At 42.2% G+C, this 24,636-nt stretch overlaps 1 protein-coding gene across 2 annotated transcripts; it reads left to right on the forward strand.

Moving 5' to 3' along the window:
• Positions 1-15,348: 15,348 nt before the first annotated feature.
• On the forward strand, positions 15,349-21,299 carry mych (myelocytomatosis oncogene homolog). Of its 2 annotated transcripts, XM_029432335.1 has the most exons (3): positions 15,349-15,581; positions 17,134-17,692; positions 18,556-21,299. In XM_029432335.1, exons 2-3 carry the CDS (start codon positions 17,149-17,151, stop codon positions 19,137-19,139), a joined length of 1,128 nt encoding a protein of 375 aa, XP_029288195.1. In that variant the 5' UTR covers positions 15,349-15,581; positions 17,134-17,148; the 3' UTR covers positions 19,140-21,299. The 2 variants fall into 2 exon arrangements, with proteins under 2 accessions (XP_029288195.1, XP_029288196.1); XM_029432336.1 differs by lacking the exon at positions 15,349-15,581 and having other exon boundaries at positions 15,631-17,692.
• The last annotated feature ends 3,337 nt before the right edge of the window (positions 21,300-24,636 follow it).

Raw genomic sequence — 24,636 nt, forward strand, 5'->3', positions numbered from 1 at the left:
CAAGGTTTTTACATATTCCTTCTTAAATTCTTCTTAATTCCCCAGAAGTGCAGATCATACAACAACGCTCCAAGTCCCCCCCCAACCCCAACCGCTGACGCTCATCAGCTCCTGCTGTGCATGCATGACATGGAGTTTACATTTGATACAAGTGAGATGACATTGGGTCGTCCTGCTGTGAAGCATCCCGGCGCTCATATTGATGGGTATGTGATTTGTGAGGGCAAATTAGTGAGATCTTTATTATCCCCACGAGGGTCGTATGTGATTTAAGGACTGAAAGTTAGTTTGTTTGTGATATTTGAATGATGTCATGACAATGTTTTAATTATAAAACCTGCGTGACGTTATTGTTTAGAAACCTGAGATATAGTTGACTCTATCTCAACTGAATGTTCTTCCTTTTAACATTGACCATAAATGTATTATAGGTAACTAATTATTACATACTTTACTCTTAAATTATACTATTTATTATTTGGAGAGCTGCAAAATCAAATTGAGCTTTTATAGAAAGACGATTGTAGTTCTAATATATCTATAGCGTTTAATTACATATAAATACACACACACCCGCTTTATATAAAACCAGTTATAGGAAGAATATTTTATATGTACTTAGACATTAGACAACTTTTCTTTAGTTACGGGACTTTAGTTCAACATCAATATTTCTTCACTTCAAAGCCAAATATCTTGTTTAAATAAGTACTTTAATTTAACACTTTCCATGTGTTGCAGCCGGGACTCATTACGGAGATGGAATGAAGCTTTTAGGAAGTAAAGGTCATGTTTTACAAGCCCGGGTGCACGAGCATGAGAAACATTTTTACACTCCTCAGCCAGACGCAGGAAGCGACGTTCACTTCTCTTATTTCTTCTCTTCACAAGTGTAATGCGCTGCACGTGGCCCGTTACTTTTCAGTGTCCGTGTAAAGTGTGACTGAATCATGATTGAGATGAAGCTTCGGAGAGTCTTGTGAAGTGACTCGCTGCTCATTTCTCCATTTGAACTGAACTTTCAATAAACTGAAAGAGAAGCTGCAGAGAAATTAAAAAATGTTTTACTTTAAATAACAAATAAAACAGATTCTATATTTTTAAATATATTCATAGCATCATCAGCCGATAGCAGAGTTTGAGGGCTGGTGGAGCCCGGCGATGTTGGGTTTGTGAAAGTGTGTGTGTGTGTGGTGTGAAGTTTTTCAGTAGCTGCTGCTGTCTAATTAAAGCAGGCAGACAACAGGCTGCTGCTCCTGTCTTTCTGCACAGAGACACACTGCAGAATGAAGAGTTCCTAATAAGGAGAGGAGATCACAGCGGTGGGCGCACACACATACACACACACAACACAACACACATACACCACACACTACACACACCACACCACACGCACTCACCCACACACACACACACCACAACACCACGCACACGCACACACACACACACACACGCACACACCACACACACACACCACACTCACACACAGCCCACACACACACAAACACCACGCACACACACACACCCACACCCACACAACACGCACACACACACACACGCACCACCACACACACACACACACACACACACACTCACACACACACGCACACACACTCACACACACACACACTCACACACACTCACACACACACACACACTCTCACACACACACTCACACCAACACTCAACACACCACTCACACAGCGTGGTAATCCCATTCCCAGGCTGTCTCACCCCCGGGGCTTCGCTGTGTGGTGTCCTATTAGCTTTCTTGTGTCCCTCTCGTTCACCGCCAGTCAACCATCAGTGGTGTCAGTTAACCTTCGACCCCGTCAGTCCAGCAAGTTTCCTGTTTGAACGGGACAGAACCAAAAGACCAAAGAGCTGCAGCGATTAGTCGATGCACGGGGAAATAATCCACAGAAATTAATTGTCATTTTTCATGCAGGAAGTTAAAGACATTTCAGGCTCTTAAATGTGAAGATTTTCCTGCTTTTTCTTCTCTTTATATTTCATATTAAGTGAATTTTGGGGTTTTTTGACAAAACAAAACAGTTGCAGCTTTAAAGGTCGCATTATCTGACATTCACACATTTTACGACCCAGTTTATTTAAATACTTCTGTAGATTACAAACAACACAATGGTATCTTTTCAGATTAAGTCTTTTTAAAACTAATTACAGCAAAATCATAAACCTCACTTCCCAGGTTCACCGATGTTCTCATGTAAAGAATATATTAAGATTTTTAAGTAATAAAACATATAAGCTGGAATCTCTAAGAACAATATTTGTTTTCTTCTTTGATATTAGTGAAGTTATTTGCCCCTTTTTTTCATTTTATTTTTGTTACAATAAAGGCAAAATAACTCTTTCACTTTTTTAAAATCCTACATGTGGTTTAATGATCTGAGCAATTATTATAACCCATAATGATTTTGTGTTACATCCCCACACCTGGCTATTCCCTGATGTAGATTAAATCATGACACAGCAGCGACACCATCTCATTGAATCACATAGGAATTTGGCAGCATGAAACCATCGCAGGTTCATTTGAGTGTGTGTTGTATGTTATGTGTGTGTGTGTGTGTGTTGTGTCTGTGTGTAAGTGTGTGTGTGTGTTTTAGTGTGTGTGTTGTTGTGTGTGTTGTAGTGTGTGTATGTGTGTGTGTGTGTGTGTGTGTGTTGTTGTGTGTGTTCTGTGTGTGTGTGTGTGTCTGTTGTGTGTGTGTGGGTGTGGTTGTGTGTGTGTTGTTGTGGTGTGTGTGTGTCAGGACAGCAGAATGTTGTTTCTGATAGCACTCTGGGGATGAACAGTGTGTTTCTGTTCAGGATTCACTTATCAGTCCTGACACAGCAGGCAACTGATTACACACACACACACACACACACACACACGCAAGCAACTGATTTCCTTTTCTGTTGAAACACAACGGCATGACACACACAGACATATGTAAACTCTTTCCCGCTGCAGGCCGTTGAAAACTGATGCTGTAATTATCACAAAACTACAATAATTATTTAAAACTGATCCAGTTCTCAGTATTTAATATTTAGTATCTAAATATTTCATATCTCTAAATGGAACAATGTGTCAATTACAGTTATTAGAAAGAGAAGGAATGTTTAAACTTCACTGTATTAATCACTTCTGATTCTTAAACATTTACGTTTAAATAAGTAAATCCAGATTTAAATTAGACAGAGCTGTGCACAATTAAGAATTAATTAACGTTTAGTAAATCCAAAGTTATTGATGTAAATCTATTTGAATCAATATGGAGATGCTTACTTAAATGAATATAAATAAATACATTTTGTGTGGCGTAGGAGCTGGGAACGTTAGCTTCACGCCAGTTAGCTAACGTTAGCTTCACGCCAGTTAGCTAACGTTAGCTTCACGTCAGTTAGCTAACATTAGCTTCACGTCAGTTAGCTAGCGTTAGCTTCACGTCAGATAGCTAACGTTAGCTTCACGTCAGTTAGCTAGCGTTAGCTTCACGTCAGATAGCTAGCGTTAGCTTCACGTCAGTTAGCCTCATGTTACTCATGGAGGCTCTGCAGAGAAGCTCTAATGTCTCTTCCTTTAAAAAATGTAACTTTCTTCCAGGAACTTGATTATTTTGCTGAATCCATCTCCATTTGAAAAGTTAAGTGTAAGTTTAAAGTTAATACTGGGTCACATTTTAAGTTTAAAAGGTTGGTGTGTATCGTGGTTTAGAGTAAAAACTAAAGTGTTTCATGTTTAAATGTTAATCCTTGTTGGTGCAGCCCAGTTACCATGAGTAAAGAATATAATAATAATAATAATAATAATAATAATAATAATAATAATAATAATAATAATAATGATATAATTAATAATAATAATAATAATAATAATAATAATAAGCTGAGCTGATTGGAGGTGATTCCGATCAGCTGTTGCTCCTGATTAAGAAGTGAGAGCAGCTCACTGTTTTCTCCTCTCGACCAATCAGGTGACTTTAAGCTGTTAAACACTCGTTAACCTGCATCAGAGCAGATTACAATCAAATGTGTGCAGGATTGTGTGCATGTGTAAACTCCTGCACACGTTATTTAGTTTAATGGCTTATTGTTAAAGAAACATTTATACACATTTCATTTGTATTAAAGAGACACTTGTGAGATTTGTTTCCTGGTTGGTTCTCAGACTTCTTCCCAATCGACTGAAATCTGAAAACAGTCACAAACTCAATTTAAAAACACCACACACACATTTTTATTCAACAAACTGGTGTGTGTACTCTCAGTTTGAAACACACAAACACACTCTCACCTCGTTTTACATTTACGGAAACTCCTGACTGGACCGAAAGTGTGTGTTCCTCCAGAAACACATGTACACACACACACACACACACACACACACACACACACACACACACACATACACACAGGCACACATACACATTCACACACACACACACAACACGCACACACACATACACACAGGCACACACACACACACACACACACACACACACACACACACACACATACACACAGGCACACACACACACACACACCCACACACACACACACACACACTATGAACACCATGTAGATCACTGCTTTGGTTTGTTAATACACTGGGACTCTGTATCTAAGTGTATTTGAATGTGTGTATAGTAGAAACAACTTCTCCGATCAGCTGATGAAGCTGCAGGATCTGAAACTGGAGATCTTCAGGCTCAGACTCCCTGCTCCTTGTGTGTCTTGCCCAAAAATTTGCACTTGAGCGCATCGCAACTAGTCAACTAGCACGTATGTTCTGAGCCTGCGCGAGAGGAAATAACTCGTTAGCAGCTGACGCCGTTGTTCTATGATTGCTTTTTCAGGCACAAGGGAAACGGAGACAGAAGTTGTGAACTGTGCCCGGTGGAGAAACGGCTCCAAAACACAATAAAGCAACTTGTTGTGACTGAATCCAAATGGAAAAGGCTCCGGAGGTCTGAAAACATTCAAGCTAAATGTGGCTGCCTTGGTAGCTGCATGAGTTGTGTAAATGTACCTTTTTCTAGTTCAATAACGGTCCAACTCATCAGGAGGCGTAAACACAACATCTCCAACCTGCTGCAGATCATCAGCTGATAATAAACGGCTGTGCTACATTTCACTGCAGTAAACCAGGAAACACTTTTAAACGCAGAACATGAAACAACAACATCCCAGCAAACCTCCACACAGAGCCCCGATCAAACAGAGTAACTGAAAACACCTGTGTGTGTGTGTGTGTGAGTGTGTGTGTGTACTTCACGTGTGGCGTCGGCCTGTAGTTTGCCCTCTGAGTGTTTGTACCACTAACTTCACGCTTTGTGGCGTGAACGAGGAAACAGCGGCAGCGCTGAGTGTAACCTGTGTGTCGTCAGAAATAGAAAGTTTGCTTTACTTCCTCTCGTGTTGGACTGTCTGCAGCTACACTGACTCACTGTCGCCTCCAGAGGAACAAGTGGTATTACAAGGCTAGCTGTTAGCATGCTAACTTCACAACAGACGTCTTTAACGTCAACACTGTCACCTCTTCACTGTTCATAATGTTCGTGTTTCAATGTTTTAAACCATAATTCTGGCATATCTTTTTATAAGGACATAATACACACACACACACACACACACACACACACACACACACACACACACACACACACACACACAGCCTTGGAGAAAGTGCAACAGGATGCACTTTTACATGTTCCTGGCAAAGCTGTGGTTACTCCCTTTGATGACTACCACCAAGCATGTCAAAACACACGCACACACACACACACACACACACACACACACACACCACATGAAGGCTGTTCTCAGAAGGAATGCTCCTCGGCTGCCTGCCTCTCCTCCTCCTCGCTCTACCAGCAGCTGAGGTCAGACGGTCGCTCACTTCCATTAAAGCCTTGAAGGAAGAGCTCCACCCAAACCACTACAACCCTTTAAAGCCCAGCTGCCGGTCGGCTGCCGGAGATTGTTGGCTGTTTGGGGTTTTTGGTGTATTGTTCTTCTTTTCCTGGCTGTTATGATAACTCCAGATATTCGCAGTGTATCGGCAGTAACGCCTCACTGAGAAACTGTCAGTCTTTATAAAGGTTTTATAAAACTTTGTTTGTCTTTACAAAATGTATCCACTTTGTATTTCCTCTTGTATTTCTCACCTCGCCTTTTCCCGCCATTAAAACCTGAGAGCCAATCATTTCAATACTTATCTGCTTCCTTGTTATTGTGCAACTCGACATCTGTTGTCCCTCCTCAGCTGCTCTTCCTCAGATTTCTTCCACTCTTCCTTTCTCCAGAGGTTCAGCTCGGAGGCAGTTCTCTGTTGTGCAGAGGTTCAGTGTTTTATTCCTGTCATTTCTGCTGTTCCTGTTCTTCTTCATCACAGCAGCAAGAAACAAGGAAACAGACATTTAACACAGGTCCAGGACCCTTTAACGTTCTGGGATTAAACTGCGTATTTCATTTAAGGACTGGAATAACAGTATGTTATTGATATGTTATTATGGGTTGACAGTGATATAATATACTTCACCGATAAGATAAGCAACCGTTACATGATAACATTCCTTCCCCCACAATAAATAAGAGATTAAGAAATATAAATAAAATAAAATAATCAGGTGTAACTGATAACATTAAAAATGTCTCTGAGCTTTGGAGTCATAAGAGAGCCATAACAATAGAATAAAAGAATAATAAATAAATGTGGAAATATAAAGAGGACTTAATAAAACCATAAATAAGTAAATACATTTATATTTAAATATAAAGAGAAGTAAAATAATAAAGAAATGTATTTATTTTCACAATAATAAATGTGTTTCGATATATATTTATAATTGAAGATATTCATTTGTTTCATATATATTACTAAATCTTTCTGTATATTTATTTATTTGTATTTAATGTAATTTATTTATTTTTCCTTTTTCTTTTTCTTTCTGTAATTCTGTCCCAGAACATCAGCAGATCCTGAAACCTGCAACGCCACATTGGAACGCAGCCTTCGTTAATGTTAATTAATTACACATGTGCTCGCCATCGTGTCAACATGTCTGCCATGAAAGGGAAATATCGTATTAGTGTGAAAACTCAATAAAACCAAAACTATCTGCATTAAAAGACCGATTTTATATTTACATACGCTGCTGCAGATAAATGAACCAGAAGCCTGTTATCATATATACACACGTTATTTATGAACTCAATATTCCTCCAACAATGCAACATACTTCAGACATAAAGAGAAGAACAGAGAGAAAATAGTGCAAGTAAAATGCAGCAATAAGTCAAATATATAAAATAAAATAGAATAAGATAAAACACAATGTGACGTTTTGGAAGTCCCTGAGAATTAACAAAAATACTAAAAGTTTTTATTTGTGTAACTTTTTTTTAAATGAATGTTAATCTTTGTGTGTTATATTATTGAAACCAGTTAATATAACTTATTTCAAATATATAAACACACTTTTTTCTGCTTTCAGGACAATATTTGGCAGCTTAATTAGTGGACAGCGGAGTCGATCCTGAAATCAGCACTGAATCTAGAATCTGCACCTCCTGTTCTAACTGCGACATTACATAAGTGTGTGTGTGTGTGTGTGTGTGTGTGTGTGTGTGTGTGTGTGTGTGTGTGTGTGTTCCTCCCTGGTTGACAGTAGCTCAGTAGTTAGAGTTCAACATCTCTTCTTTGTTTTGCAGTCATGATGGCAACGGCCCGTTTCTTCTTCTACTGTTTATTGGAAGCAACCTGGAAACATACAACGCTTCACTGCTTGTGCGCGTCGATGGTTTTTCTCAGAACAAATTTATATCCAGCTCTATAACACAACAGCACTAACATTTAGAGTGTGTGTGAGAGAGTGAGTGAGCTAGTGAGTGAGTGTGTGTGTGTGTGTGTGTGTGTGCAGGTCTGTCATTACAGTTTGGTGAGATCTTGTGGTGATGCTCTGAGAGCTGTAATTTCAGAGGAATGAAGGGACGATGAGGATGAGTCTCTCTTTTTCTCTGTGACCGTATTGACCTGCAAAAATGACAAAAAACGTTCCTTTACTTTCTGATTTCGTCCTTTAGTCCTCGTAAACATGTGAAAGTTTGTATTTCACACAGATTTAATTAGTCATTAGTCAGGTTTCCACACAATTTTTTTTTTTAATCGCCAAAGAAAATGTGAATGAATGTTTGTTTCGTCCACCAACGTTATGTGATTATTATCAGTTCAGCAAGGTAAAAGGTAGGTGGTGCCAATAGTCCAGTCAGAAAACACACTGCATTCTCTCTAAGGTCCAGCAGGGGGCGACTCCACTGGTTGCAAAAAGAAGTCTGATTGTATAGAAGTCTATGAGAAAATGAGCCGACTTCTCTCTGGATTGTTTCGATAGTTTCAAGTCTTCTTCAGTTCAACACGATCTGATTTATGTTCCCATTTATAGTAAAATAGATAAAGCAGCGTTTGCTTTAGGGCGGGGCTACCTGGTGATTGACAGGTCGCCACCACGGTATTGTGCAGTTTGGGTATTTTCCATATTTCCGTATTAGATCGTTCACACCGTGTTTTCACTTCATGAAAGTTCATTGCAAGACTTTGTTGGGCTGTTAATGTCAGCAGAAGATTTTAGAAGCTTGAGTGGATGTTGAAGTGGCTTTGGTCTTCACTTGACATCTTTTTGTGACATTTTTTAAGTGAACAACTGAGTGCAACACGATGGACGTCTCCATGAAGGGATCGTTTGTCTGAAAATATCCCTGTAATGCCCCCCCCCCCCCTCTCAGCTTTGACCTCTTTTGTGGCGACATAAATAAACAGATTATAAAAGCTCACATCTCCGTCAGTCCTGTGACCTCATCACTTCATAAAAAAATTCCAAAATTGAGCAAAATCGAGATTTTTGGCGTCACAGAAGAATCGTTTATGAATTATGATGATTTATTTAGTTTCTCCCTCTGGAGCCCTAAAGGGCTTTTTAAATGTATTTATTTTACCTCCGGCGGGAGGTTATGTTTTCATTTCAGTTTGTTTGTTTGTTTCTCAGCTGCATTACAGATGAACTACTGGCCTGGTTTTCATGAAACTTGGAAGGCTGTAGCACAAAGAAGAACCCACGGGGAGGACACACATCTTATCTTTGATTAACATTGTGAGATTGGGCAGTTCACCCTGGTGGAGGTCTGCGCCGTCCGAGTGCCCTTCTAGTTTTAATATTGACAGTAATCCCCAAAACCAGTGAACTTTGATGTGTGAAATCAGTGCAGTTCCCCTTTAAGTGACAAAACAAAGGCTCTTCATCAGATGGGTCAGTGATCAGCACCCGAGTCGGTTTGTCTCGCTCATTTGCACCCCTGATGTGCCCTTGAGCAAGACCCTTACCCCCCCACTGCTCCGCTCAGACAAAGGGCCACCAGACGAGTCAATTGCAAATTACTGTTATCAGGAGAAAACTTTGTTATCTTACGGCAGTCTCACACGCCAACATTTAGTCCTGGACTTCTGTATCTTTGGGGTTAATTCAAGGGTTGACATTTGTGTTAATAAACGATGGAGAACATTCAGTTTGAAAGCATGAACATGGAACAAGGTTTTACATATTCCTCTTAAATTCTTCTTAATTCCCCAGAAGTGCAGATCATACAACAACAGCTCCAAAGTCCCTCCCCCAACCCCAACCCTGCTGACGCTCATCAGCTCCCTGCTGTGCATGCATGACATGGATGTTTACATTTGATACAAGTGGAGATGACAAGTGGGTCGTCCTGCTGTGAAGCAGCCCGGCGCTCATATTGAGTGGGGTAATGTGATTTGTGAGGCAAATTAGTGAGATCTTTATTATCCCACGAGGGTCGATGTGATTTAAGGGACTGAAAGTTAGTTTGTGTGATATTTGAATGATGTGCATGACAATGTTTTAATTATAAAAACCTGCGTGACGTTATTGTTTAGAAACCTGAGATAGTAGTTGACTCTATCTCAACTGAATGTTCTTCCTTTTAACATTGACAATAAATGTATTATAGGTAACTAATTATTACATAATTTACTCTTAAATTAATAACATTTATTATTTGGAGAGCTGCAAAATCAAATTGAGCTTTTATAGAAAGACGATTGTAGTTCTAATATATCTATAGCGTTTAATTACATATAAATACACACACAGCCCGCTTTATATAAAACCAGTTATAGGGAAGAATATTTATATGTACTTGACATTAAGACAACTTTTCTTTAGTTACGGGACTTTAGTTCAACATCAATATTTCTTCACTTCAAAGCCAAATATCTTGTTAATATAAGTACTTTATATTTAACACTTTCCATGTGTTGCAGGCCGGGACTCATTACGGAGAGTGGAAGTGAAGCTTTTAGGAAGTAAAAGGTCATGTTTTACAAGCCCGGGGTGCACGAGCATGAGAAACATTTTACACTCCATCAGCCAGACGCAGGAAGCGACTTCACTTCTCTTATTTCTTCTCTTCACAGAAGTGTAATGCGCTGCACGTGGCCCGTTACTTCAGTGTCCGTGTAAAGTGTGACTGATCAATGATTGAGATGAGAAGCTGCGGAGAGTCTTGTGAAGTGACTCGCTGCTCATTTCTCCATTTGAACTGAGACTTTACAAATAACTGAAAGAGAAGCTGCAGAGAAATTAAAAAATGTTTTACTTTAAAATAACAAAATAAAACAGATTCATATATTTTTAAATATATTCATAGCATCATCAGCCTGAGAGCAGAGTTTGAGGGCTGGTGGAGCTCCGGCGATGTGTGTGGTTTGTGAAAGTGTGTGTGTGTGTGTGTGAGAGTTTATTCAGTAGCTGCTGCTGTCTAATTAAAGCAGGCAGACAGACAGGCTGCTGCTGCCTGTCTGTCTGCACAGAGACACACTGCAGAATGAAGAGTCCTAATAAGGAGGAGGAGATCACAGCGGTGGGCGCACACACATACACACACACACACATACACACACACACACATACACACACACACACACACACACACGCACACGCACGCACACACACACACACACACACAAACACGCACGCACACGCACACACACACACACACACGCACACACACACACACACACACACACACTCACACACACGCACACACACACACAAACACGCACGCACACACACACACGCACACACACACAAACACGCACGCACACACACACGCACGCACGCACACACACACACACACACACACACACTCACACACACACGCACACACACTCACACACACACACACTCACACACACTCACACACACACACACACTCTCACACACACACTCACACACACACACTCACACACACACTCACACAGCGTGGTAATCCCATTCCCAGGCTGTCTCACCCCCGGGGGCTTCGGCTGTGTGTGTCCTATTAGCTTTCTTGTGCCCTCTCGTTCACCGGCCAGTCAACCAGTCAGTGGGTCAGTTAACCTTCGACCCCGTCAGTCAGCAAGTTTACTGTTTGAACGGGACAGAAACCAAAAGACAAAAGAGCTGCAGCGATTAGTCGATGCACGGGGAAATAATCCACAGAATTAATTGTCATTTTTCATGCAGGAATGTAAAAGACAGTTTCAGGCTCTTAAATGTGAAGATTTCCTGCTTTTTCTCCTTTTATTTCATATTAAAGTGAATATTTGGGGTTTTTTGACAAAACAAAACAGTTGCAGCTTTAAAGGTCGACATTAATCTGACATTCACACATTTTACGACCCAGTTTATTTAAATACTTCTGTAGATTACAAACAACACAATGGTATCTTTCAGATTAAAGTCTTTTTAAAAACTAATTACAGCAAAATCTATAAAACCTCAACTTCCCAGGTTCACCGATGTTCTCATGTAAAGAATATATTAAGATTTTTAAGTAATAAAACAAATAAGCTGGAATCTCTAAAGAACAATATTTGTTTTCTTCTTTGATATTAGTGAAGGTTATTTGCCCCTTTTTTCATTTTATTTTTGTTACAATAAAGGCAAAATAACTCATTTCACTTTTTTAATCCTACATGTTGGTTTATGATCTGAGCAGATTATTTAACCCATAAATGATTTTGTGTTACATCCCCCACACCTGGCTGATTCCCTGATGTAGATTAAATCATGACAACAGGCAGCGACACCATCTCATGAAATCAACATAGGAATTTGGCAGCATTGAAACCATCGCAGGGTTCATTTGAATATGAAGCAGCGCCTTTTATTTCACTAAATCCGCCTCTTAACAGGGATTTAGTGCGTCAACTACCCGTGAAGAGGTCACTTTAAAGTCACTAGAAACCAGTCGACCAGTCGGTCAATCAGCATTTTAACAAGATCAGTGAGTGACTCTGCAGTTTCACAATTAATCAGCCAACCCTGAGTCAGAGAAGATGTTTATCTTTTCACTCTACTGGAGAGAAGTCTGATTTCATCTGACATTTAATCCAATCAACCAGCCGGGAGTTCAGAGGTCACTGAAGAGTTCTCACACACATTTCACACCAAGAAGCAGAAGCACAACACGGAGCAGAGCGAGGCGCCAGTACCCGGCAGGCAGCGGATGCACGACCGCTGGATGTTTCTGCCAAGTTGTGCAGAAAAAGTTCAACTAAAAGTGAAGTTATTGAGGAAGTTATTAGTTTCCCTGCAGAGAAGAATGGAGTCCCAGAGTTCTGTCTGCTCTCCGATCCCAGCAGGTTAAATAGTAATACTGACGCATGGCAGTGAGAAGACGAAGATACCAGCTTACAAAAGTGCGTTTAACAGCCTTAACTCCCTGAAAGTTAACAAAAAGTGTTTAATTCACCTGCCGACACTCAACTCTGCAGATCAACTCACGTCTCACAGCGAAGACACAGACGCACATTAAGATGAACCTTCGTATCCAAAAACTTTACTATCTGTGTGTGGCAGCTATGCTAAACACTCCAACACACACACACACACACACACACACACTCACACTCACACACACACACACACACATTATACTAAGTCTCATATAATAAGAACATTAACTTCTGTTATCTTGGTGGAACACTGGACACAATAACAACACTTCTTCACTTTAGGAAATGTTCAATTCTGGCTGATATTTCATTTTAAAGTCTTTATCTGCAGATACCGAGATCCTTCTGTCCCTAAATGTAACCTGGTAAACAGCACGAGTTGTGGGACGTTAATTGTCCTAATAAAGAAGGTGACGAGCAATTTGAACTAAAAACTGAGTCATTTTATATTTAAACTCATCTGAAGCTGATCTAACAGCACGGTGGGTCAACCACAGTTAGAATCATTGGATGGTGTGTAATACAGATGTGTTCGGGTGGGATTTACGTGAATGAAACACGTTGTAAATCCGAGACTTGACCCTGTTAGTCAGACATTAAACCGGTGAGTCACTGAGGAGGGTGAGTATTCGGAGCTGAAAGCAGGCCAGTCGGCTGTCTGCCAGCTGGCCTGTAGGTGGCACATTAACCCACTTCTTCACGTCCACATCTCCCTCTTTGTGTGCAGAATGTGCTGCTGTGATCCGCCCTACATCAGCTGCATGCTACAGACACAAACCCTCCAAATGTGGAACAGCAGACTTAAAAAAAAAGAAGCATGCAGTGCAGAATTGTTTTTTCTATTCCTTTGTAGGATTACGCTGCATTTCCCCCTTTCGTTTGTGGAAATGTGGAGAGCATTTAAACTCAGCAGAAATAGTTTCCATATGACAGACTCCCAACAAGGCTGTGATTATCCCTAAATGTGCAGAATGCCTGCAGAAGGGTTCTGCAGGAATAACATTAAACATGCTGGAGCTGTTTATTTACATGTGTGGTGACACACAGGGCTGTAATTCAGCTGAATTCACCTTTTGTTGCATGTGGACCAGACTTCCTGCGTATTTTTAAAATCATTTTTACCATAAATTAACAATAATAATTATTGCAATTATGCAATTAAAAATAATGAAGTCTTTTGTTATTATAATATGTAGTTATATATATATATATATATATATATATATATATATATATATATATATATATATATATATATATATATATATATATATATATATATTATAAATGAGAGTGTATGGTCGGTATAAAGACTGTGAGCTCCTGTTACAAGATCCTTGGAGCTCGCTCAGAACTCACGTGAATCGAGGCTTACTCGCGCTCTGATTGGCCGAATCCTTGTCCGTTATGTAACGTGAAGTGCACGAGAGGAGCTGCATGGGGCGGAGAACGAGGAGGGAGGGCTGCGGTACCGGGCTGCTTGGAGTTCATTCATCCCAATGCGCGGGCCCTTCAGCCGCTTTACTATCAACATCTCATTTGTTTATATCTGTTTTATTTTCACTGTGAACGTGAGGTTTCAGGTTTAACACAAACATGTACAAACATACAGATACAAACAAAAATGCACACAATGTAATCAATATAAATGTGTATAAGACATGTATAAGTAATGCACAATAAGCCTAATTAGTGAATTTGTATTAAGTGTCTAAAAGCATAAAGTTAAAGTGCAGGAGATTCTGTTGTGCTTTTAAAACTAAGTGGATGACAGTTTGAGATAGTTTGCGGTTGTAGTAGTAGTGGGAGGAGTGTGTATGTGTGTGTGTGTGTGTGTGTGTGTGTGGGGGGGGGGGGGGGGGGGTGTGCAGGGATGGTGAAACTCCCTGCAAGAGTTGTATTTAGAAGACAACGTGGCTCTAAAACCATCCAGCCTGTCTACCTCCCTGCATGTCTCTCTGACATAATAATGCATTTAAAGGTGGATGTGGGGAGAACACGTACCCCCTACCTCTAACATGCCATAAAATACCAAACAGGTTTACTGTACCGGCCACATTCCCCACTAATCACAGACAAAGTTATTTTATTTATTTATTTAAGTAATCGTAAAAGCTTCTAAACCGGGATTATTGACCCTGAACGCACTAAAACACTAGTTATATTATTCAGTGTGGATATATTTTATAAAAACTATTTAAAGAGTTTGAAAGTGTGTGAGACAGGCAGACAGACAGGCAGACAGACAGGCAGTAAGACACCCGGCTTCTCCTCACAATCCACGTGTGTTACTGTCCTAACTTTTACCCGCCACCTTATTCCTGGAATCCCACCCTTCACGGCGATCACTCCGCGGGCAAGGCAACATAGTCCCCCGACTACAATGCGAATTAACCGGATTTGACGTCGCTCCCGGTTTTTCCGCAAGGACTCGATGGAAACGGGAACCGATGGTGGATAAACACGCGATGTAGTCAACTGCCGTTATCGACATGGTGTCGGTTTGGCCGTTTTGGCGCGATTTTGTTCGCCGCGGAAGGACACCGGCGGGGAGCGGGCTATAAACCCAGCAACCCGACGGCCACACCTACTCTGTCTGCCCGTAGCGGAGGGGGCGCACTGTGACAGGAGATAAACACCATGCTGCCCGGCTGCAACTTTAATTTCACACGCAGAAAATCTCACTCGAGAAGATAAACTCTTATTTTTCTCTCTTGGGACTTTATTCGGATATTTTCGCACGTTCATTTTGAATCTCGTGTAAGGACACTTCAAGGTAAGAGCTGCTCGCGAGTCAATTCAACGAGGTTAAAATCATATATTCATATTTACACGTGGCTTTAAGTCTCATCATGACTGCGTGTGCGTTTTATTTTCTTGTAAAAGTGCATTGTGTGTGGTGTTGAATTAAAAAAAAATGCCGGTTTCACGTGGGGACCCTGCATTACTCAACCCATGCGGGGTTTAAACCCCCGTACGTCGGGTTAACCTCTTGGATTTGTCTGGTGCTTAAGCTCCTGTCTTTTCACACGGAAACACTAAACTACAATAGACACGTCGCTTTTTTGCTCGTTGACCTTGTTGTTTTGTAAGTGCGTCACTATATGTAATCCTAAAGAACGGGAGCATGGGGTTCAGCATTAACGGGTGTAAGAGCAGGCAGTGAACGCGACATGTCGTCCACAGAATCTGCATTCAAAACCTCATTGAGAATTTCGCATTTTTTCACACGCGTGTCTGCTCTCGTGCACGCTGTGTACTTAGTCGCTGGCAGTTGTGGAGAATGGCATGTATTCATGTGCGATTAACAGTCGGTTAGTGTTGTGTTTGAGTGAAGGGGGGGGGGGGATAGCATCATAAACACTTAATAACTATTTTTACTGTCTTGTCACAGGCGGGTCTGTATTTTAAGTTTTGGCTCAGGTTCCCCGTGCAGCGATGTGAGAAAGAAAGGCAGCCTGTCTGCACGACACACACTGCTGCTTTGTTCTCAGCACAGCCTGCCATACATGCACATACCATAGCCCCCCATAGGAATACCACAGGAGTCTCCCCCCGTGCTTCTCAGTCTGCTCCACTTTCACTCACATTTGCTTTGACGAGGATTTTATAGCGTTTTGGAGGTTTTTAATTATTATTATTAATGTGTGGTTTATAGATGGCAGCAGAGAACCAGCATGTCCTGACTGGTTAGTGTTATCATACAGAGCCGTGGGGGGGGGGGGGGGTTGTGTTTAACGGTGACTATCCTGGCTTTGTGCTGAAAGCAGGCTTTTGTATCTGAAAGAAGTTGTGAGTCTTCCTGCAGCTGTATGTGAAGCAGCTAAAGGTTTCACGTGTTGAGAAACAAAGAGGACGAACAAAGCCCCCCCCCCCTTTGTTGGGTTTTTATTTGTAATTTAACTTTCTGAGAAGGAAAAAATGTAAATTGGGGGAAAGAGGTGTTAGATTTCTACCCCGGTATGTCCCAGCTGTTCCTATGATGTCATGGGGAGGGGAGGGTGTTAAAAGTTTTTGTGTGATCTGCCGCCTCCCCGGGGAGCCGCGGGGCGGGGCCACGGTGATGTAAACACATATAAAAAGCGCCTCGCGCCTCAGTGTGGAGAAACTGGTTTAAACTTTCACTACAGCACGTGCCGCTGCTGCGGGGATTACTACGGACTGTCACGAGCTGCTCTTTCAGCGCACCACACACCGTACACACACCTACACACACACCGTACACACACACCGTACACACACACCGTACACACACCTACACACGCGCGCCTCTGGATCTAAGGTCTCGACCTCCTGACTTATTGTCTGTCTGGTTTCTTGTTCTCCAGATTACACACGCGAACATGCTGCAGAGCTTCTCCCAGTCGCAGGACTGGCTCTACTCGGAGCCGCTGCTGTTTGACGACGAGTTCTGCCAGAGTTTGATGAAGGACCTGCAGTCGCTGCCGACACCCCCTCAGTCCCCCCCAATGAAGCTGGGGCTGGGAGGCAGTAAGCCCCTGTCCAAGGAGGACCAGCTGAGCTACGTGTCAGACATCCTGCTGGAGGACCACGACATGCAGCTCAACTGGAACTGTGACTTCTTCCACTCCGGTGGTGCTGAGAAGGAGGGCGAGCCCAGCCAGCCCTGCTCGCCCCTGGAGGAGAGCGGGGAGGACTGTCTGTGGCAGTGCCTGGCGGGGGACAAGAGCCTGGAGGAGAAGCTGGTCTCCTCCATGCTGGGCTCCAGCCCGCTGCTGTCAGACATCAACACCAGCATCTTCGAGGAGATCGCCGGCTCCACGCTGGACTGCCAGAACCTGATGGACACAGAGGAGCCCAGCGAGGCCATGTCAGACTACGGGTCAACAGGGGGCGAGCTCTCCACGTATTCGTCCAGCGACTCTGGTGAGTTTAGCTTCAAACACCTCTTTTAATGAAATCATTTAGCATTTTAACGATGTTTTTCTTAATCTGCTCCTCATTGTGCAGCTTATCAGTGTAAACACTCAACCAGATGAGCTTAACTTCAGCCCCTTGATATGCAGTTAATGTTTAGTGGCACGGAGCCCAAACTGTTCTTTGCACTCCAGCTTATCTGGACGCCAGACGCCCACCTGTAATCAGCAGGAGCCTTTACGGCTCTGGGGTGTCGTTGCAGCGTGGGCGGAGCTTTAGCCACTGTCTGACGAGAGTAGATGAGAGGTTTTAGGCTGTGTGTGTGTGTGTGTGTGTGTGTGTGTGTGTGTGTGTGTGAGAGACACACACTCACTCATGTGGCTCCATCCATTAATTCCTAATGACTCATTTTACTGACTCGAGCCCTCTGGCATCTCTATGAGCCAGAGCGTGACGGGCCGGATCACCCAGTGACAATATGGTGAAGGAAATGGGAACTTTTTTTATTTTAGTTTATTAAATGTAATTACCTTATTCATTCTTATTCATTCTTATTCATTCTAACAGTAAATAGCTTTCATGCTCTAATTTTACTTTAAATATTTAATTTTACATTTCAGAACACAAAAATGTAACTGCTGTTTATGCATTTAACTGTTGCTGTAATCTTCACTCATTAACAGAGTTAGTGTGTGTGTGTGTGTGTGTGTGTGTGTGTGTGTGTGTGTGGTGTCTACACTCTTGTTTTTGACGTCAGCGCTCCTGAAATGTTGCGCCATCACAGGACAGATCATGTTACCACAAGGGTCAGAACACGAAGGTTGTCAGTAAACTCGTCTCACACGTCTTGTTTCTTCTTCTCTTCTTTATAGAGGAGGAAATCGACGTGGTCACTGTGGTGCGCTGTTCCTCCAGCCCCTCCCCTCGACCCTCATTGGCTGACCTGTCTGCCCGTCAGCAGAAGCAGGAAGAGGAGAAGCGTGCTCTCCAACGTCACCACTTTGAGATCCAGCTGCAACACAACTATGCGGCGCCGTGTCCTGCCTCGCCGCCACCTTCGTCCTCGTCCAGCAAGCGCTCACGAGGGAGCGAAAGCTCGTCACGCTTCCACCGCTCGTCCCGCAGCTCTTCTTCGTCGTCGTCCTCGTCGCGGTACCACCACCACAGCTCGTCGCGAAACTCCACGGAGACGGAGGACGAGGAGGAACGGCGGCGGACACACAACGTGATGGAGCGACAGCGGCGCAACGAGCTGAAGAACTGCTTCGTGCACCTGCGCGACAACGTGCCGGAGCTGTCGCACAACGACAAGGCGTCCAAGGTGGTGATCCTGAAGAAGGCTCGCGACTGTATCTACGGCCTGGAGGACGAGAACCACAGACTGCAAACCAAGAGGGACAAACTTAGAGGCAAACAGGAAGTGATGAAAGCCCGGCTGGAGCAGCTCCGCAGCTAATGTGCCGCAACCACGGACTGCGATTCTAGCTGTTTAAGAGACAATGCGTTGGCTGTGAGGGCGGATAAGGGAAGAGACTTTGTACAAAGAAAGAGGGCGGGGATAAAGGACGGCGTGTCTTGTAACAATAGACTGTGTGGACTCACACCTGCTGCCATAGACACTCATTGTCTCGATGATCATTCTCATGCCTTGACTGCTGACTGTTGTGTTTTTAAGTTTTAATGAGGACGCAGCAAACTGATTATTTTCACCTTTTTTTAACGTGGCTGAACGCACACTGAAAGACTGGGACAATATATATTCTTTATTTTTTTATTGTTTCTTTAGTTCACCACATCTGGGTATCTTTACTTTTGGGGATGCCAAATGATGCCGGTGAAAAATGACACGGAGCCGAAGCCAAAAAACAACTGGAAGCCGCATCAGCTCAGTAGTTGACTGAAACTTGAATGTTGTGTTTTCAGGATGTCTCTATAGCCATACTAACCAGTGATCCCTCCACTTTAACGGTGTTTGATGGCGGCTTCTAAGTTATTTGGTCGACTGCACGTTTGTCAATTCATTTAAAATTCCAAATCTGATGCTGTTTGAATAGTTTTTTGGATTAAAGGTTATTCAGTGTGTTTTCAGCCCTGTTTGGCCTCAGGCGGACCCTCGGGCCCCACACCACTCTGTTATCAGGTTAACGACAGTACTGTATAACACAGGTTCGATACCGTACTCGTCACAAAGCTCGGCCTCAGCTCCGTTCATCACCGGCTCCGTCACTTCAGTGTTTTCTCAAGTGGGAAAACATGGAAATAACTTTGTGTATTTAAGTATTTGTCATTTTTTAATAGACCGTTCACACTCACACGTAGCCATATTAAACAATATTCAGGTTTTGAGGCGACTGAGCCGGGAGGTGAGCTGAACTGGGAGCCGTGCGGTCGTAGCAAATCAGCCAAAGTCAGGACGGAAAACTTCTGCGTATCCTTTAGATGCTTGCATGTCCGAAACGGAGAGACACACCGATGGTGTCCTGACATTATTTAGAGGTTCAAGTTCGGAGGAAACCGCAGCAATACTGTGATATTTAGCAGACAAGTGTAAATTAGGATGTTAATCATTTTGACTATTAAACAACCATTAACCTACATCTGGAAGTGTTCTCCATGATATTGTGATTCATTAGTCGTTGGCCCTCGTTGATCAAACCTTCTTGGAAAATGTGAAATTTGACCTTGAATATTCTGTAATTCAGTCAAAGGTCACGCTTCGAAGCGGTGATGACGCAACATATCATTTAAAGTTGGTTCTAACTCGTGTACATGTTGACTGAGGGCCACTGACTAACATTCCCCTGTTTCTAAAGGTATAAAGGTTCACTGGCACCATTTTGTGCCCAATTATACTCATTTTTAATTACATGGACACAAGATAGCTGCTGACGAGTATCTGGACACCGAGGACACATTTTAAGATATTAAGTATCAGGTGTTTAGTTGAACGTGCACTATGGGCCATTGTACTCTAAATAACAATTATTGCCAATGTTCTCCATTAATGTGTTTGTTAGGAAATGTGCAGATGGAAAACATTTGCTTGTGTGTCAAATGTCTTAAAATGCACCCTGTTTTTATGGAAGAGTTCCTCGTTCGGACGGAGTACGTGAACAGACCCGGGTCGGGAGGAATAATGAGTCGCCATGTTTTGTTTTCAACGGTAAAAACCGGTTCTGCCTTGAAATGCATTCTGTTCAGGACTTCCTGTTTCCTGTTTGATTATGTTGCTGTCTGGTTAAAACCTCTTCTGCTTCCACCAGTACGTTTTTTTTTTGAGGGGGGGGATTCTGGGAAGCTTAAGCTCCAATTTTTATGTTTTTACTTTTTTGTGGAGTTTCACATTCGCAATGAAGTAAGTCAGGTTTTAACGAGACAGCAAGGATGACTTTTGTTGTTAGCATGATAAAACCTACCTCCACCTGGCTGCAGTCTGGCCTGTAATGTTGTTTTCTGGTTTTTTTATGTAAATATTTTTGTTATTGTAACATAAATTATTTCAGATTTGTTTCTTTTGTTTTTTTTCATATTGAATTTAAGGATTGAAAAGAAATGTTATCCTTTACCAAGCAGCACTTTGTTTTTTAATATTGATGTAATTAAAGAATGAATGAGAGTTGGGAAGTCTGGTTTTATCACACACACGTATACATACATATTGAAACGCATAAAACAATATATTTTCTCTGGTACCTTTTACAAAACCAACGATTTCAAGAAGTGCAGTTATTATACTAAAGTTAACTGAACTTTAGATAAATGTGTAGCGAACAATACATGTTTAAATCAAAGACCAGATTACAAACAAAACGTTTCCGACAGGCCTCGTTAAACATTAACAGAACTGTCATCGGCACAAACTCAAAGAAGCTTCTGGATCTGTTTATAAACTTCAAACGCACTATTTCACCAGAATGACGGCCGGATGGCTTTAAATGTTGCAGCTGCAAGGAATTGTGGGACGGCATTATCTCGTCTCCTTTGGTAAACTATGGTCCAGTGTGTCTTATGTTGAAGGAGATAAGAAAGGAGGCATTGTTGCACCTTTCCTGGGCGTCACGGCCGACGCTTAAACCCCTTTCCCATTGAACAAACAACACTAACGCCTGTCTGCAGTGCTTTTATTTTCAGCGGGAAAGTCAACAATCGGCATTGATGCCCCGGAGAAATGACTGCAGAACTCTCTGTATTTATCGGCTTCAGCGCCGATCAGCATCGATGGAAACATGACACCCGGTGGACATGCTAACCTTTGCCCCAGAACATACAATTCATATGATTTCCTCAAAACAACCAGACTCCATTGACAAAAACAGTAATTTTACCAAGAAGATCACCGTGAAACAAACTCATCAAAGCGTTCTCTCTTTCCACTGTTCCAACGGTCCCCCACTCCGGTCTGACGGTTTGAAAGAGCCTGAACAGGTAACGGATATAAAAAGAGAAGTAACCACCGTAACATTTGCTTCACGGCTTTGTGACGTTGCAGGTTGCAGACAGAAGAACTTGTCTACAGCCAATGGGAAACGAGTCTTATAATTGATAAAGGTGCTAATTCTGGTTTGAAAATGGTAATAGATACTTTCAGGTAAGTTCACTCACTTGGGATTCTTCCTTAACAAAAACAAACCGCAGCTTGAGCGCCTGAAGTAAAACAAACTTCAACTATTTGCATATTGATGTTGTAATTCCCAGCATACAGTAGTTCCACCCAACTTCCATCTGAAGGCACCTTTAAGCATCCGTATGTGACGGGTTAGGCTTTAAACTCAGTCCAATGTCAATTGTCAGGTAAATTAATCCTGATTTGTATTAATCCACACTGAAAAGACTATCGCATGTATTTGTCTACCTCAATCAATATGTATTACGACACTACGAATATGTTTCTGCACTATTATGTATTTTCTGCACTGAGTGTATTACAAACATAATAGGGGCACTTCCCCTTTAAGAGTAACAGGTCAACAAACCATCACTTCCTGACTGCTGACGGAGGAGCGTGTTGGCGCCAAACTGGGACCAATGAGGAGAAGGTCAACGCCTACTCCATGTATTAGATGCGATGTTTTCAAATGTTTGGACACACTGGAGCGGAGCCGTGAGACAGCAACATGGGGGCTCTTTGAGCCATGCAGTCTATGGAAACGGCGACGCAAAATGTGTCCTCAGCTGAGAAGTATTTTCTATGTTTGACTTATCACGTTAATAAATATATCGATTGATCTAGAGGATTGCTGTTTTCATTCGACATTTAAGCTCCGAGTTCTTCAGCTTTTTCCTACCCTTTACAACACACCTGTGTCATTATTAGACACAGACTGTAATATTAATATCTCTCAAGCTGGCAGGACATTGGAAGGCCTTGAGTTATGTCAGATTAAACAGATGTTTTGTTCTAACCCCACCCTGAGAACCCCCCCAATCCTGTGCAGAGAAGCTCATCATCACACACTTCACACAGCCGCTCCCAGGTGTGCAGATATGTGAATGTTTTCTCAGGGCAAAGTGTGAGGTCGCAGCAGGTGTGTTGTGCAACCTGAGCTCAGTGCATGTGTCCCACCACGTGCAACAGCTTGATCCGGGATGGTACGATGGAGCCACACGGTCCTGTTGGGTGCTAGCCGTGTTAGCTTAGCTCCCCTCCAGGACGCTGACTCCGCCCTCGATGTTCGGCTGGGTGTCGATCGCCACGCTTCCTTCCTCGATGTTGACGAGTGTCACTTTTCTGAAGACGAAAAGACGGCAACTAAAACAAAAATGTAGCAAAGTTCATGGGAGCCACCAGCCGCCATTTTGTATCAGAACTAATGTTCGGGATAAAAACGTTTTTAGAAAATATTGGGAAGAAACCATGTTTGTGTTGTGGACGTTTCAAATGTCCACAACACAAACAGAAAAGGAACGTTTTGTTCATGTCGATGAGGTTGTTTAAAAAAGAACGTAATCAGCAAAATGTTGTATTGAGTAATATAAACTGTAGTGTGTGTGTGTGTGTGTGTGTGTGTATGTAGGTCAAGGCGAGCATGTGGATCTGACCGTCAGGTGTGTCAGATAACAGCTAACAGATCGCTTCAGATGTCATAAAATCCTTTTCATCAGCGAGCGACAGATTAGCTTTGTTGTTTTATGAAAGACTGCATGGAGAGGCCTGATAGTAAATGTGCTACACACACACACACACACACACACACACACACACACACACATTATCTGGGTGTGTTTTCCCGCTTACTCTGTTAAAAACATGTAGCTGGAGAAAGGAGGTTAAGAGGTGGAGCTTTGCTAAAACTTGACATCAGTTGTTCACCTGTGTTTACGTTTCTAATTTACAGCCGATTAGTCGATTATTATCTTTTTGCTTTTTTTATTGATTTATTTGACAACACATGAAGGCCCTGTCACATTTAAATAAAGTGTATATCGGTCTTCTAGCCGTAGCTCATTTGCAGAACTTGTCCCGGTAAAAACACATAAAACAAAAGTCTAATACAGGCGTACAAACAAGCGCTACTGAAAGGAATAAAAACGACAATTACACACTCACTGGATGTGTGTGTGTGTGTGTGTGTGTGTGTCATCTAAAATCAAAAACGTTAAATCTACCAGAAGACCGAAATGAAATATTTGTGAGACACTGCGTGTTGCAAAGACAACCGGATCGCTTTAACTAGAAACTAGGAACATATTTTCTCTACGTTGATTTTCATCTGAAGAAGAAGATCGATCTACTTGTTTATATATCGTTAGCAACATGGCTAACGTTAGCAGCCTGGCTAATGTTAGCAGCCTAGCTAACGTTAGCAGCCTAGCTACCGTTAGCAGCCTGGCTAACGTTGATGTTCAAAGCAAGAAACAACCGTATGAATCCCGAAGAACCAGAAAGCCGAGTAAAACACCCGTCAACGGGGTCTTTGTCCGAGTCTCTACAGTTAACATTACTCTCTGGTAGG

Source organism: Cottoperca gobio, chromosome 5 (genome assembly GCF_900634415.1).
Source record: "Cottoperca gobio chromosome 5, fCotGob3.1, whole genome shotgun sequence".
Classification (NCBI taxonomy): domain Eukaryota; kingdom Metazoa; phylum Chordata; class Actinopteri; order Perciformes; family Bovichtidae; genus Cottoperca; species Cottoperca gobio.